Raw genomic sequence first — 14,430 nt, 5'->3', positions numbered from 1 at the left:
CCGGTACTCTAGCCACTGACCCCGCCCTCGGCAACCTTTGACTGGTACGTGAAGACGTCACACGCAGCGCTGACGGAAGCGAGTTGCTGGACGACGATGGCGGCGCCCAAGAGCGTTCCGCGGGATGCGCAGGTAGGGATTTGATTCCCGGAGTGTTCGCGACACCGTAAACCTCCACCGCGGCGAGTTGCCGGTTCGGAACACGCTGTAGGCCGCTCGGTGAGGTGTATTCCTTGCTCAGCAGCGAGGAGGATCGGTGCTTGTAGAAAACGCGCGCAAAAACGGGGATTCTGGTCGCGGCGTTGTTCCCGGCTGGGCGCCTGTTCCGTGGTTGCAAGCCCGGGTCCACACGGTCTGACAGCGCGGTACAGTAGTTACTTGGTTACTCCCAGATCGTGGCAGCACTTTGACATGAGGCCTCAGACCACCGAAGTTGCTGACTTGAGCGACAATTTATGTTTAATTTATACTTGTGAATGTTGCCTTATCTGATGCTACTCCTGCAAACAAGTGTCCTATGTATAAGAGTACTTGTGTGCAATAAACTCGACTTTATCTTTTGACTTTGAATGATAAAATTAAGGCTGATGGATCATCTTCGTTGTAGAGTCAAAGTATGCTGCATCCCTTTTTAACTAATATGAGTCCTAGTCACGTCAGTAGGAATGGTCGTCCACTTACCCCTGATATCTCCTCTGTACCTACTTCCAAGCACCTTAAAACTGTGCCCTCTCGTGCTAGCCACTTCCACCCTGGGGGAAAAGCCTCTGACTATCCACACGACCAATGCCTCTCATTATTTTATACACCTCTATCAGGTCACCTCTCATCCTTCGTTGCTCCAAGGAGAAAAGGCCGAGTTTACTCAACCTGTTTTCAGAAGACATGTTCCCCAATCCAGGCAACATCCTTGTAAATCTCCTTTGCACTCTTTTTATGGTTTCCACGTCCTTCCTTTAGTGAGGCGACCAGAACTGAGCATAGTACTCCAAGTGGGGTCTGACCAGGGTCCTATATAGCTGCAACATTACCTCTCGGCTCCTAAGCTCACCATATGCTGTCTTAACCACAGAGTCAACTTGTGCAGTAGCTTTGAGTGTCCTATGGACTCAGACCCCAAGATCCCTCTGATCGTCCACACTGCCAAGAGTCTTACAGAGGCATGCAAAAGTTTGGGCACCTCTGGTCAAAATTTTTGTTACTGTGAATAGCTAAGCGAGTAAAAGATGACCTGATTTCCAAAAGGCATAAAGTTAAAGATGACACATTTCTTTAATATTTTAAGCAAGATTACTTTATTTCCATCTTTTACAGTTTCAAAATAACAAAAAAGGAAAAGGGCCCAAAGCAAAAGTTTGGGTACCCTGCATGGTCAGTAGCTTTGAATATCCTTTGGACATGGACCCCAAGGTCTCTCTGATCCTCCACACTACCAAGAGTCTTACCATTAATACTATACTCTGCCATCATATTTGACTTACCAAAATGAGCCACCTCACACTTATCTGCGTTGAATGCCATTTGCCACTTCTCAGTCCAGTTTTGCATCCTGTCAATGTCCCACTGTAACCTCTGACAGCCCTCCACATATTTGATTGGTTCGTTGATGAATCAAATTAAAAACAAATAACCAGATATTGGATTAGTGTCCATTGGTTTACCTTCAAGAGGTGTGCTGACCTTAAAAACACAAGACTGAAGATGCTAGAATTTGAAGCGTAAAACGATGCTGGAGGAACTCAGTGGGTTAGGTTGCATCTGCAGAGGGAAATGGGACAGTCAACATTATGGGTCAGGACCTTGCACCTGGACTAAAAGATAGAGGGAAGATAGCCAATCTTTTAAAAATGTGAGGAAAAGTTTGGACCAAGCTTAAGGTGTATCCAGGTGATGAGTGGTGGTGGGTTGATGGAGAAAGAGAGAATTGAAATAGTGACAGAAACTGGCAGGTGATGGGTGGAAGTGACAAAGGGCCGAAGATGCTGGAATCTGTCAAGAGGAAGGCGGGGCACGGAGTCAAATGAGGAAGGTGAGGAGGGGAAAGAAACAGGATGATGGAGGCTGGATGAGTTTAGAATTATTTGGGTAATCAGGAGAGAATAGAGGGAGTGATATTTACCAGAATTTGGATAATTCATTGCTCATGCTGTTGTGTTATAAACTAACCAGCTGGAATGTGACTCTAGTAAGCAAACTTGGTCTTTAAATTTGCTTATTCTGAAAGAGTACTAATTAATAATAGACCATGATATTGTTTTGCTGTAGAAAATCCATCAGTATACAAAGGGACAAAATCTGTGATCCTCACTTGGTCCAGCCAGTATAGGCAACACCTGCATCACCACGGCCACTGTTGTTATGGAAAAATTGCCCTAACAAAGTTCACAAATTACTACCCAAAAATCTGACATATGGGATAAAAATTGTTTTCACAAAATTAATATAATTAGTATACATAAAATTATTTTCTGACTCATGATTCTTGTCGTGTACCCAGGTGATATGGCTTCACATTAGGGAAAATAATGATATGGGCATTTTCTACGAATCCAGTTCCTCTCTCCACTCCCTTCCTCTTCCTCCCCCTCAATCTAGGTAAAATACTGATCTCTTAACTGCCTTCTGCATTAGTCTAGCAGGCCACTCAGATAGGTGGTGGGGCAGGTAGTGTTGTGGAACCAGGGAGTCTGCATTTGGATTTGGAGAGATTAGGAGAATGGTCAAAGAGGTGGTAGATGGAATATACTATAGGGAAGTGTATGTTCATGCCCTTTTGTGGAGGGAATAAAGGCATAGCCTATTTTCTAAAGAGGAGCTAATTCAGAAATCAGAGCTGCTAAGGGGCTTGGGCATCCAAGTGCAGGAGTCCTAAAGGTTAAATTGCAGGTTACGTCAGTGGTAAGAAAGGCAAATGTAATGTTAGCATTCATTTTGAGAGGACTAGAATATAACAGCAAGAATGTTACTCTGAGGCTTTATAAGGTAGTTTAGGGTCCCATATCTAAGAAATGATGTGCTGGTATTAGAGAGGGTCCAGAGGAGGTTTATGAGAATGATTCCGGAGAATGAAAGGGTTAACATATGAGCAGCGTTTGATGGGTCTGGGCCCACACTCACTGCAGTTTAGAAGGATGGCCGGGGGGGTGGGGGGGGGGCGGTGGTTGCTAATCACACAAGCATTCCAAGTATTGAAAAATGTAGATTGAGTGAACGTGGAGAGGATGCTTCCAGTAGTGGAAGAGTCTAGGACCAGAGGGCATAGACTCAGAATAGAAGAACATCCCTTTAGAACAGAGATGATCAGGAACATCTTTAACCTGATGGTGGTGTATTGGTGGAATTCATTGCTGCGGACACGTGTACTTGAGCATATTTAAAGCAAAGGTAGATAGGTTCTTGATTAGAAAGGATGTCAAAGGTTATGGAGAGAAGACAGGATGGGCTAAATGGCATAGTTCGGCATCTAGGTCTTATGGCCTTAGTTGTACCATAACTATTTCATAACCATTTTATTGTAACAGAAGGCAGACAAATCCTGTGGATACTGAATTCAGGCACCATAAAATCCCAGTCCAGTCCATCCCAACTGACCTTGCCAAAATATCTGGGGGTGTCTGACTAGAGAATGTTGTTGCCCAAGCTAATCAAAAACAGCTGACATGGTTGTCCTATTCTCACAGCAGTACTACCAAGAAGGACAAGAAGTCCTGGTGCATGGAGTATTAGATTTCTCTCCTCATTGAAGACTACTCAACTTGTATCTTTCGTATCTACCCTACATACTTGCTGGGTTTAAATCCTGGCACTTTACCCGACAATATTCATTTGCAGAGCAAACTCATTCCCTACTTGTTTCCTCGGTAATTCTCTCCATATTCTCATAAATTTTCTTTAGATTCCGCTACTCACCTACATGCTGTGGGCAATTTAGTGTGTCATTTAACCTACAGCCAGCATGTTTTTTGGGATGTGTATGAAACCAGAATATTCAAAGGAAACTCATGCTGTCATAACGAGAACAGGCAAACTCCACACAGAAGATGTTGGAGCCACGATTGAGCTCAGATTGCCAGAGCTGTGACCATCCAGAATCAAACAATTTCAGCACGGAAACAAGTCCTACTGCCTACTGAGTCTGCACTGATATCAACCACCCATAGAGAATTTATTGCTTATGTTGGCACTGTTTTTCTGCATAACAAATCAATTTTCTGGTGTTTGTGCTAGCAAACTGAGCAGAATTGTTTTTGAGGATTTTAGTTTTATTATTCCAATATGTTGAATTCACTGGGCTTATTAATAATTTAGGATTTAACAATACCATTTGGTGTACTTCAGGGTACCAAAAAGAATTACATACAAAGTTAACTTCTATAATCTAAGGGAAGCTCTTATTTCTGTTTCATATTTTCTGTAGGTTATGGCTCAAATTCTAAAGGATATGGGTATCACTGAATATGAACCAAGAGTTATTAATCAAATGCTGGAATTTACTTATCGTAAGTAAATATGCAAGACTTATAAACTCAGAATCTGAAGAAGCACAAGGGTGGGGGAACTTGCGTAAGAAGTGTGAATGGAGTTTTGGAGGTCTTACTGAGTTGAAATGTTTCAACAGGCTTCCTGGCAAATGGTTAGCTTGACTGACGAGCAGGTTGCAATGGGTATATAGAGTTGGGACAGTTGCAGGTAATTTAATATCACTTGACATGACGGACTAACTGGATCGTTGAGATTATGGGGGACTCTGACATCATGGCAATAAATTGAATGTGGCAGGGTGTTAGATGGTACTTGGAGAGTTTGCAGGATTCAGACATCTAGAGGATGGTTCAATGATATGGGAACAGTAAGCTTTCTAATTCCATAGCAGAGGCTCTTTTCTGAGGAATCTAGCCTTTCAAACTGTATTTATTATAATCTTTCTTTTACTCTTAAGTTAAAACAGAAGTGTCTTAAAAGATTTTTAGTTCCACCCAGTTTTTGTAAGGATCATCAATTTACCAAACCACCTTTATTAAAACCAGAAGTCTCCTGTCTCCCCTTATTTTAATCCCTCTGTCCTCTCACCGTCTCCTCACCCCAGGAATTTGTAGAGAGAGGCAGTGAGATGACTATGACATAAGATGGGAAGAAGTCATTTCATGTTTTTGTACCTTTCAGGATATGTTACTACAATATTGGAAGATGCTAAAATTTATTCTAGTCATGCGAAAAAGGCAAGTGTTGATGCAGATGATGTAAGGCTGGCTATTCAGTGTCGAATGGACCATTCGTTTACATCCCCTCCTCCTCGAGATGTAAGTATTGATCAGTCAAAGGATTTAGTTCATTGTAATAAGTAGAACAAAATTTAAGTAACATTTTAAATTTTCATTACCTCTTTAGTTTCTGCTAGAGATTGCTCGACAGAAGAATCAAAACCCACTACCATTGATAAAACCATATGCTGGGCCTAGGCTACCACCGGACAGATACTGTCTAACAGCTCCAAACTACAAACTTAAGTCATTGCACAAAAAGGTATGAATGGGTATGGTACCTCTTGGAGTTGATACTGATACAACTTTGCATATCTGAACTAATTTTTTATTCCCCAACATTGAAGGTAACATCATCTGCTGGAAGAATAACGGTACCTAGACTAAGTGTCGGAGCTTGTGTCACCAGTCGACCCAGTACACCAACACTGGGTAAGTTACATTCTTGCAGCATAAGCGATCTATTATTAAATGTATCTATCTGCTATCTGAACTTAAACGAATCATTGCCATATTTAAAATATAGCAGAAGAAGAATGGAATTCCCTGTATCACAGTAGCATTGTGGATTATCAGTGTCAAGTTCTAATTCTGGCGTTCCTTCTACACGAAAGTATTAATGTGTTAATTGAAATTGGTTATTTCATGAATGGTGCAATCCATTTGGCCTTACTTTAAGGGGAAAAAATGTGTGTATTAACAGTCTATGACTATGTTGCAAACAAGAAAACCTGGAGATGCTGAGTTCCTCCAACATTTTGTATGACTATACTGCGTTAAGCACATAGTCCATGTGACCGTGCAGATTTCCCTTTGGCATTCTGATTTCCTCCCGTGTGCCAAATACATGCTGGTTGGTTGGTTAAATGGCTACTCCAAATTGTTCCCTGTGTTTCTAAAAAGGGAAATTGGGTGGAGGAATTGATGGGGATGTGAGAGGGGGAAAAATGTTTTCAGTGGATGGTATGAACTCAGTTGGCTGAATGGCCTGTGTTCGATCTGGTGATACAGATTCGGAAGTTCTTCAGAGGCAAGAATGAGGCAAAACGGTGATTGTGGTCTTTTAATTAAGTGTTACAAGAACAAACAATAAACAAAAAAAAAGAGACAAAGAAACAGAAATTATGGTCGTCTCATACTCTGAGTAGAGATAAAGAACATTCCATTGACAAATAACCTATAAAATAGCTAGGTTCAAGTGGTGTGACATCTGCTGCAGAAAGTGAGAAGTTTCTCGAAAACAGAATCAGCTTTACTAGCATTACTGAAAAAACTACACATAAGTGATTATATAAAAATATAAGCAGCATTAGAAAAAAATAAATTACATGAAAATAACAATTATATACTCTAATCCTACACTTGTTTAGGAGTTGAATAACTTGATTAGTACGTGTTCTTAAACAATATTAGTATTTATAATGGGGAAAAACTACAGACACTAGAAATTAGAAATAGAAACATAAAATACTGAAAATTCAGCAGGTCAAGCAGCTTCTATGGAAAGAGAAATAGTTAACATTTTAAGTGCAAGACTCTTCAGGTGATGGTAATGTGAAAGTACGGGAGATAGCAGATATTTGTAGTAAGCCCAAGGTTGTGATTGTGGGAGATTTAAATTTTCCACACATAGACTGGGAAGCCCATTCTGTAAAAGGACTGGATGGTTTGGAGTTTGTAAAATGTGAGCAGGATAGTTTTTTGCAGCAATACATAGAGGTAAGAACAAGAGAAGGGGCAGTGTTGGATCTCCTGTTAGGGAATGAGATAGGTCAGATGACGGAGGTATGTGTTGGGGAGCACTTCAGGTCCAGTGATCACAATGCCGTTAGTTTCAATATAATTATGGGGAAGGATAGGTCTGGATCTAGGGTTGAGATTTTTGATTGGAGAAATGCTAACTTTGAGGAGATGCGAAAGGATTTAGAAGGAGTGTATTGGGACAATTTGTTTTATGGGAAGGATGTAATAGAGAAATGGAGGTCATTTAAAGCTGAAATTTTGAGGGTACAGAATCTTTATGTTCCTGTTAGGTTGAAAGGAAAGGTTAAAAGTTTGAGAGGGCCATGGTTTTCAAGGAATATTGGAAACTTGGTTCGGAAAAAGAGAGAGATCTACAATAAATATAGGCAGCATGGAGTAAATGAGGTGCTCGAGGAATTTAAAGAATGTGAAAAGAATCTTAAGAAAGAAATTAGAAAAGCTAAAAGAAGATATGAGGTTGCTTTGGCAAGTAAGGTGAAAATAAATCCAAAGGGTTTCTGCAGTCATATTAATAGCAAAAGGATAGTGAGGGATAAAATTGGTCCCTTAGAGAATCAGAGTGGACAGCTATGTGTAGAGCTGAAAGAGATGGGGGAGATTTCTTTTCTTTGGTTTTCACTAAAGAGAAGGATATTGAATTGTGTAAAGTAAGGGAAACAAGTACGGAAGTTATGGAAACTATGACGATTAAAGAGGAGGAAGTACTGGTGCTTTTAAGGAATATAAAAGTGGATAAATCTCCGGGTCCTGACAGGATATTCCCTAGGACCTTGAGGGAAGTTAGTGAAGAAATAGCAGGGGCTCTGACAGAAATATTTCAAATGTCATTAAAAACGGGGATGGTGCCGGAGGATTGGCATATTGCTCATGTGGTTCTGTTGCTTAAAAAGGGTTCTAAGAGTAAACCTAGCAATTATCGGCCAGTAAGTTTGACGTCAGTGGTGGGTAAATTAATGGAAAGTATTCTTAGAGATGGTATATATAATTATCTGGATAGACAGGGTCTGATTAGGAACAGTCAACATGGATTTGTGCGTGGAAGGTCATGTTTGACAAATCTTATTGAACTTTTTGAAGAGGTTACTAGGAAAGTTGACGAGAGTAAAGCAGTGAATGTTGTCTATATGGACTTCAGTAAGGCCTTTGACAAGGTTCCACATGGAAGGCTAGTTAGGAAGGTTCAATCGTTAGGTATTAACGTTGAAGTAGAAAACTTGATTCAACAGTGGCTGGATGGGAGATGCCAGAGAGTAGTGGTGGATAACTGTTTGTCAGGTTGGAGGCCGGTGACTAGTGGTGTGCCTCAGGGATCTGTACTGGGTCCAGTGTTGTTTGTCATATACATTAATGATCTGGGTGATGGGGTGGTAAATTGGATTAGTAAGTATGCAGATGATACTAAGATAGGTGGCATTGTGGATAATGAAGTAGGTTTTCAAAGCTTGCAGAGAGATTTAGACCAGTTAGAAGAGTGGGCTGAAAGATGGCAGATGGAATTTAATGCTGATAAGTGTGAGGTGCTACATTTTGGTAGGAATAATCTATACATGGTACATGGTAGGGCATTGAAGAATGCAGTAGAACAGAGTGATCTAGGAATAATGGTGCATTGTTCCCTGAAGGTGGAATCTCATGTGGATAGGGTGGTGAAGAAAGCTTTTGGTATGCTGGCCTTTATAAATCAGAGCATTGAGTATAGGAGTTGGGATGTAATGTTAAAATTATACGAGGCATTGGTGAGGCCAAATTTGGAGTATTGTGTATAGTTCTGGTCACCGAATTATGGGAAAGATGTCAACAAAATAGAGAGAGTACAGAAGAGATTTACTAGAATGTTACCTGGGTTTCAGCACCTAAGTTACAGAGAAAGGTTGAACGAGTTAGGTCTTATTCTTTGGAGTGTAGAAGGTTGAGGGAGGACTTGATAGAGGTATTTAAAATTATGAGGGGGATAAATAGAGTTGACATGGATATGCCTTTTCCATTGAGAGTAGGGGAGATTCAAACAGGACATGAGTTGAGAGTTAGGGGGCAATAGTTTAGGGGTAACACGAGGGGGAACTTCTTTACTCAGAAAGTAGTAGCTGTGTGGAATGAGCTTCCAGTAGAAGTGGTAGAGGCAGGTTCGATATTGTCATTTAAAAAAAAATTGGATGGGTATATGGACAGGAAAGGAATGGAGGGTTATGGGCTGAGTGTGGGTAGGTGGGGCTAGGTGAGAGTAAGTGTTTGGCACGGACTAGAAGGGCCGAGATGGCCTGTTTCCGTGCTCTAATTGTTATATGGTTATATTTATGGGTTAGTTCTCATATTGTAGATACTTGCTTTATTTTTTGTTATATGATTAACCATTAATTTCCCATGAGACTGGTGTGTCCTTGCGGAGTGTTTTCATAGCCCTCAGCTATATTTATTAATCTTAATATCCCTTAAAATTGCAAGTGTAGTGGTGTACAGAATTGTATTTCAACAGAAATACAATAGTCTTTCTACAGAATTTATTTCTAATAAGTTTAAAATGATGTGCATGGATGACAGGTATCCACCAATACAAGTCAAAATGGCCAACAATTCATTAAGATATCTTGTTTATCCTTGCTGAAGTTTTTGTGAACTGCTTGGAAACATATCATCACTGGGTCAAAATCCTGGAATTATCTATGTAGCATCAACTGTATCCTTGATTATTTGTAGCAAAGAAAGTGATTTATTACGCAATTTGGAACATGTGTTAAATGCTACCGAAATGTTGCTTTATCTCTTTTAGGTATTTCATTTGTCATTTATCATTTGGTAAGATGGACAGGTAGTGACCAACTAGCAACATATTGTATATGGGAGGGAAAATAAATAAGGTGACCAATTGTTTACCTCAAATATAAATAGAGGCGTCTCATTACAGATTCAACTTTCAACAGTTTTTGGCTTTTTCCTTTTTGATTATACTGTTGACTTAATAGAATGTTTCAGTGAATATAAGATGTGAATATGTCTAGGTCATTGTATATCAAGCAGTAGTAAATCATGGCAACTGTACTTGATGTGTTGCCTAGAAGATGTTTCGCCACTCGTCTGAGGCTACGTCCACACTATGCGTTTTTAAAAATATCTGTATCCACATTGAAACGGAGATTTTGGTGAATCTCCTCCTCCTGCACATGTACAGGACACATCTACCGAAAACAAGCGTCATGTTTGGTGTCGAATCTCGCCGTAAAAGTGCGTGTTTGTGGAGTTACAGAGTAGAAAAACTTAAAACGACGGACAGCTGTTGGCTTCCACGCAGGAGAACTTAAAAGTAAAAAAAAACAAATACTGGAGCGTACGGAGGCAACCGACAGGGAGTTCACGGACAGATTGACCTGGCTGATGATGAACATTGAAAAACTGACGAACTCTGTTGCATTAATAAAGCACCTTGTTAAATGTGTAAAACATATCTGCATCAGTATTATCTTGTATTTCCGTACAATGTTACATTAGGCTGTTATATATCTATTGTCAGAGAAGTACTTGCATAAATAGGTAAACCACCTTCTTACAAGCAAGGACAGAAAACAGGGCAAAGTGAGTATACTTATTTATTCAGTAAGTCATGGGTCAAAGTATTTGGTGAATACATTTCTAACTCTTCTGGCGTCAGTTTTGTTGCCGTCTGTTCTGAAATTGTTAGGTTGCGTTTAAGAAAACAATGAAATAACGTGCTGTCGTCTGACAGCGTTTCAGATTTCTCCAGTTACCCCATCCACCCTGATCTGCCCGAGCAGTGTTTTCAAAAATACCCACCCTGGAAAGCGTTTCTGAAAAGCTCCGGTTTCGGGGGATGATAACGCCGTTTTAGGGTGGACGAAGCTTTTTCGGTTACAGATTTATCCGGTCTAGTGTGGACGTAGCCTGAGAGGCTTCTTCAGTTCGAATCCATGGTGGGTAGTTTTCTGGCTTATAAACTCTGTGTTGTATAGCAATCACATGAGGGTTGTTAAACATCGTAAGTGTATGGCACTGCCTTATCAGCTACTTACAATGCAGTTCTAACATCTCTATCCCAGTGTCTCCATGACAGTTCACATTTGTATTCATGCAAAGGTAAGACTAATGACTTGCACATTACCTCTACGACTCTCTAACGACCCTCATGTGATAGCTATACCTTTAAACTACTCAGAGTTTATAAACTGCAAAACTACCCACCTTGCATTAGAACTGAGGAAGCCTCTGGGATGAGTGGCGAAACAGCTCCTAGACAACACAGCAGGTCCAATTGCTTTGTTTTACTACTGCTTGATATAAGATGTGAATGTTTTCATACAACTTTCAGAGAAGTTGAATGTATTTCTACATATTTGGGATTAATTAAATTTGATTTTGTAGGTACTCCATCACAAACAGTGGCAGTAACTGCAAAAGTTGGAACTCCTGCATCATTAGCTGGACAGAGATTTACAGTACAGATCCCTTCTTCACAAGCTACAGTTAAACCAGGTAAAGTTGAAATTTGTGAATTAGAAGAATGGAATTGGCAATTCATAACAGGCAGTGGCACTAGATACAATGCATCAATCTGGTATATTCATGCTGCTGTTACACAGCACCAGTGACCTATTACTGATCTCAATTGCATGTTCTCCCTATGCCTACTTGAATTTCCTCCATTTGCTGTTGTTTCCTCTGGTAATCAAAGGCATGGTGGTAGGTTAATTGGCTCCTATGAGGAGAATTGTTGGAGTTGATGGGCCTCTGAGAAGATAAGTTACAGGCAAATAAGTTGGGGGTCGGGGGGCAGGATTGATGGAAACACTGTGGCCAGCTTAGACTTGATGGGCTGAATGGCCTCCCATAGTATAATCAAATAAGATGAGAGGTGACCTGATAGAGGTGTATAAGATGATGAGAGACATTGATCGTGTGGATAGTCAGAGGCTCTCCCCCCCCCCCCCCCCCCCCCCCCTCAAATCTGAAATGGCTAACATTAGAGGGCACAGGTTTAAGGTGCTTGGAAGTTGGTACAGAGGAGATGTCAGGGGTAAGTTTTTTACGCAGAGTGGTGAATGCATGGAACGGGCTGCCAGCGACAGTGGTGGAGGTGGATACGATAGGGTCTTTTAAGAGACTCCTGGAAGGTACATGGAGCTTAGAAAAATAGAGGGCTGTGGGTAACCCTAGGTAATTTCTAAAGTAAGTACATGTTCGACATAGCATTGTAGCCCAAAGGGCTTGTATTGTGCTGTAGGTTTTCTATGTTTCAAATACGGAGAATTATTTCCTTGTATTTAGACCATATGACATAGGAGCAGAAGACCTTGAACAGATTGGCATCAGATGATCTTTATGTAGCGATTCTACATTCTCCTTGTGACCATTTTGCCTTACCCAGCATACTTTGGTTTCTGTTAGAGTAATTGGTTACTGTAGATTATCTCTAGTGAAGGTAGGTCAGAGGGGAATCAGGATAGAGTTGATAGGCAATCTTGTTCTTCTAGTCTAACTGAATTTAGTTTTTTTTGGAGCAATTATCTATTCTTTGTCAGCAACCAGTTTAGACTATCAGTCGATTAGGTCAGCAGAGAATTTAAGTCATGAATGTGATTTGCATGTATTTTCTCGAGTATATCTTTCAAGACTGCTGCATCAACTGATACAAGAACTAAAATGAAGATGTCTTGTTCTTTTGCAGTAAGATTTCTGTCTGGGTCAAAAAATAAATTTAAATCTACTAATAACTATATAATTCCATTGCTGCTTTTGTTTTATTTGAATTACTTTGCTTTTTGTAAATGTGATTTTTTTTTTTAAAGATTGATTCTCTAAATGTTGCACACTTTTATCTTGCAGCCACAGGAATCTCAACAACTTCAGTCCAAAATGTACTGATAAATCCATCTCTGATTGGCTCAAAAAATATTCTTATCACAACGAACATGGTCTCAAACTCAAGTAGCACCACTGAGTTAAACCCATTGAAACGGAAACACGAAGATGATGATGACTACGATGCTTCCTAAAAAATGGATATAACCAACCTTGCTAAGTTACTTTCAAAGTAAAGCAAATATTTTAAGACTCTCAGGTGCCCAAAATTCTCTACAGACTTCAGTTTGAGGTTGTTTGCAGGTCATCAGTTTGGATGGGCTGAGGATGCATTCAATAATGTCAAACCAATTCAGTTTTGTTATGCCAGTGCAACACTTAGAATATGGTAAGGCTGCTTTTCCGTTTAAATTAAAATGCCAGTGAAGAACTGTTCAAACCATGAGCAACAGAAGCCTTGGGTCACTCCTTGCCATCGGCTTATTTCTAAATTATTTTATGTTTGTTCTCATTTTCTGTATGTAAATTACTTTTAACGTGAGAACCATTTCCACAATTACCGTAATCATTTCTGAGCGCTGAATCTGGATTATGTTGATTTTTCATTTTCCTTTTATTTGAGCAAATTGTTGTCGGTATCCCTGTATCTAAATGGCTTAAGAAATTGGTTTTATTGCTGGTATCAAATTCACATCTGTTTATTTTGTAAAGTATACATTTTCTGCTACTTTATTCACTTGTTCCAGTTGTATTATGATACAATGCTATTGTATAATGAATCAGTCTTTTGTGAAATAACCTTTTGGTTTGTTATCTCTACTTAGTAAAGTAAATTTCAGTATCAATCCAATGTCATGTTTCATTACTTAACTTAGTTTCTTGTAACACTGGAATTATTTTTGGATTTCTTTTCGAGGCTAGATTACAGTTCATTGCCTTTTTTATATAACAAGGAACTCGTTCTTAACAGTAATACAAGTTTCTTACTAATTTGAAGCATACTTTACAATGACTGTTCTGATTTGCATTGAGATTTAACTCTGGATAAAAATTTTAAATCTTAAAGCAAAATTGTTCTATTATTAAGATATTCTAAATCTGGAAATCCTTTGGAATGACCAATCGTAAGTTAATTATTAATAATATTTTCATATTCTCTTTACCATCCTATTGCTAAAAGATGCTCAAAGATTTGACAATATTTCTCCTTTGGTTACTAGTCTTCAGTATGAAGCAAAGCTAAAGGCAGAATGAAGTACATCCCAGTGCTTGAAACAGTGAACCAAAACTGTCAGTCAACATCTTTATGTGTCTTAATTATCTTATCAAAGCTTAATTAATGCTTAATTAAATTTTAATTAAGGTAAAAGGGACATTGTAGCATGCTTCCCTTTATCATCATTGGCACAAAATATAAGCATAGGGAGGTTATGCCAGTATATATAAAGGTGCAATACGTTATCAAAGAGGCAAATGAAAATTGGGTTTTGTTGCTAGAGGATTGAATAAGAGCAGAGTTGTTATGCTGCAACTGTATTGGGTATTGGTAAGACTGCACGCAATTCTGGTTTCCTTCCCTGAGGAAAGTTATACTGGC

The 14,430-nt window shown here is 39.5% G+C and overlaps 1 protein-coding gene across 1 annotated transcript; it reads left to right on the top strand.

Annotated features, from left to right (window-relative positions):
• On the top strand, nt 1-13,678 carry taf9 (TAF9 RNA polymerase II, TATA box binding protein (TBP)-associated factor). The gene is made up of 7 exons (XM_073058455.1): nt 1-132; nt 4,418-4,499; nt 5,164-5,300; nt 5,389-5,523; nt 5,609-5,693; nt 11,397-11,507; nt 12,858-13,678. Exons 1-7 carry the CDS (start codon nt 97-99, stop codon nt 13,025-13,027), a joined length of 756 nt encoding a protein of 251 aa, XP_072914556.1. The 5' UTR covers nt 1-96; the 3' UTR covers nt 13,028-13,678.
• Nucleotides 13,679-14,430: the final 752 nt, after the last annotated feature.

Source organism: Hemitrygon akajei, chromosome 10 (assembly GCF_048418815.1).
Source record: "Hemitrygon akajei chromosome 10, sHemAka1.3, whole genome shotgun sequence".
Lineage (NCBI taxonomy): Eukaryota > Metazoa > Chordata > Chondrichthyes > Myliobatiformes > Dasyatidae > Hemitrygon > Hemitrygon akajei.
Note: the sequence above shows the minus strand (reverse complement) of the source record. Positions and strands in the feature narration are given on the sequence as shown.

Excerpts from the sequence above, each read along its gene's own strand:
- taf9 (XM_073058455.1), top strand. The coding sequence starts at position 97 with ATGGCGGCGCCCAAGAGCGTTCCGCGGGATGCGCAG. Across the intron at positions 133-4,417 it reads GCGTTCCGCGGGATGCGCAG|GTTATGGCTCAAATTCTAAA; the intron begins GTAGGGATTTGA and ends TATTTTCTGTAG. Across the intron at positions 11,508-12,857 it reads ACAAGCTACAGTTAAACCAG|CCACAGGAATCTCAACAACT; the intron begins GTAAAGTTGAAA and ends TTTATCTTGCAG.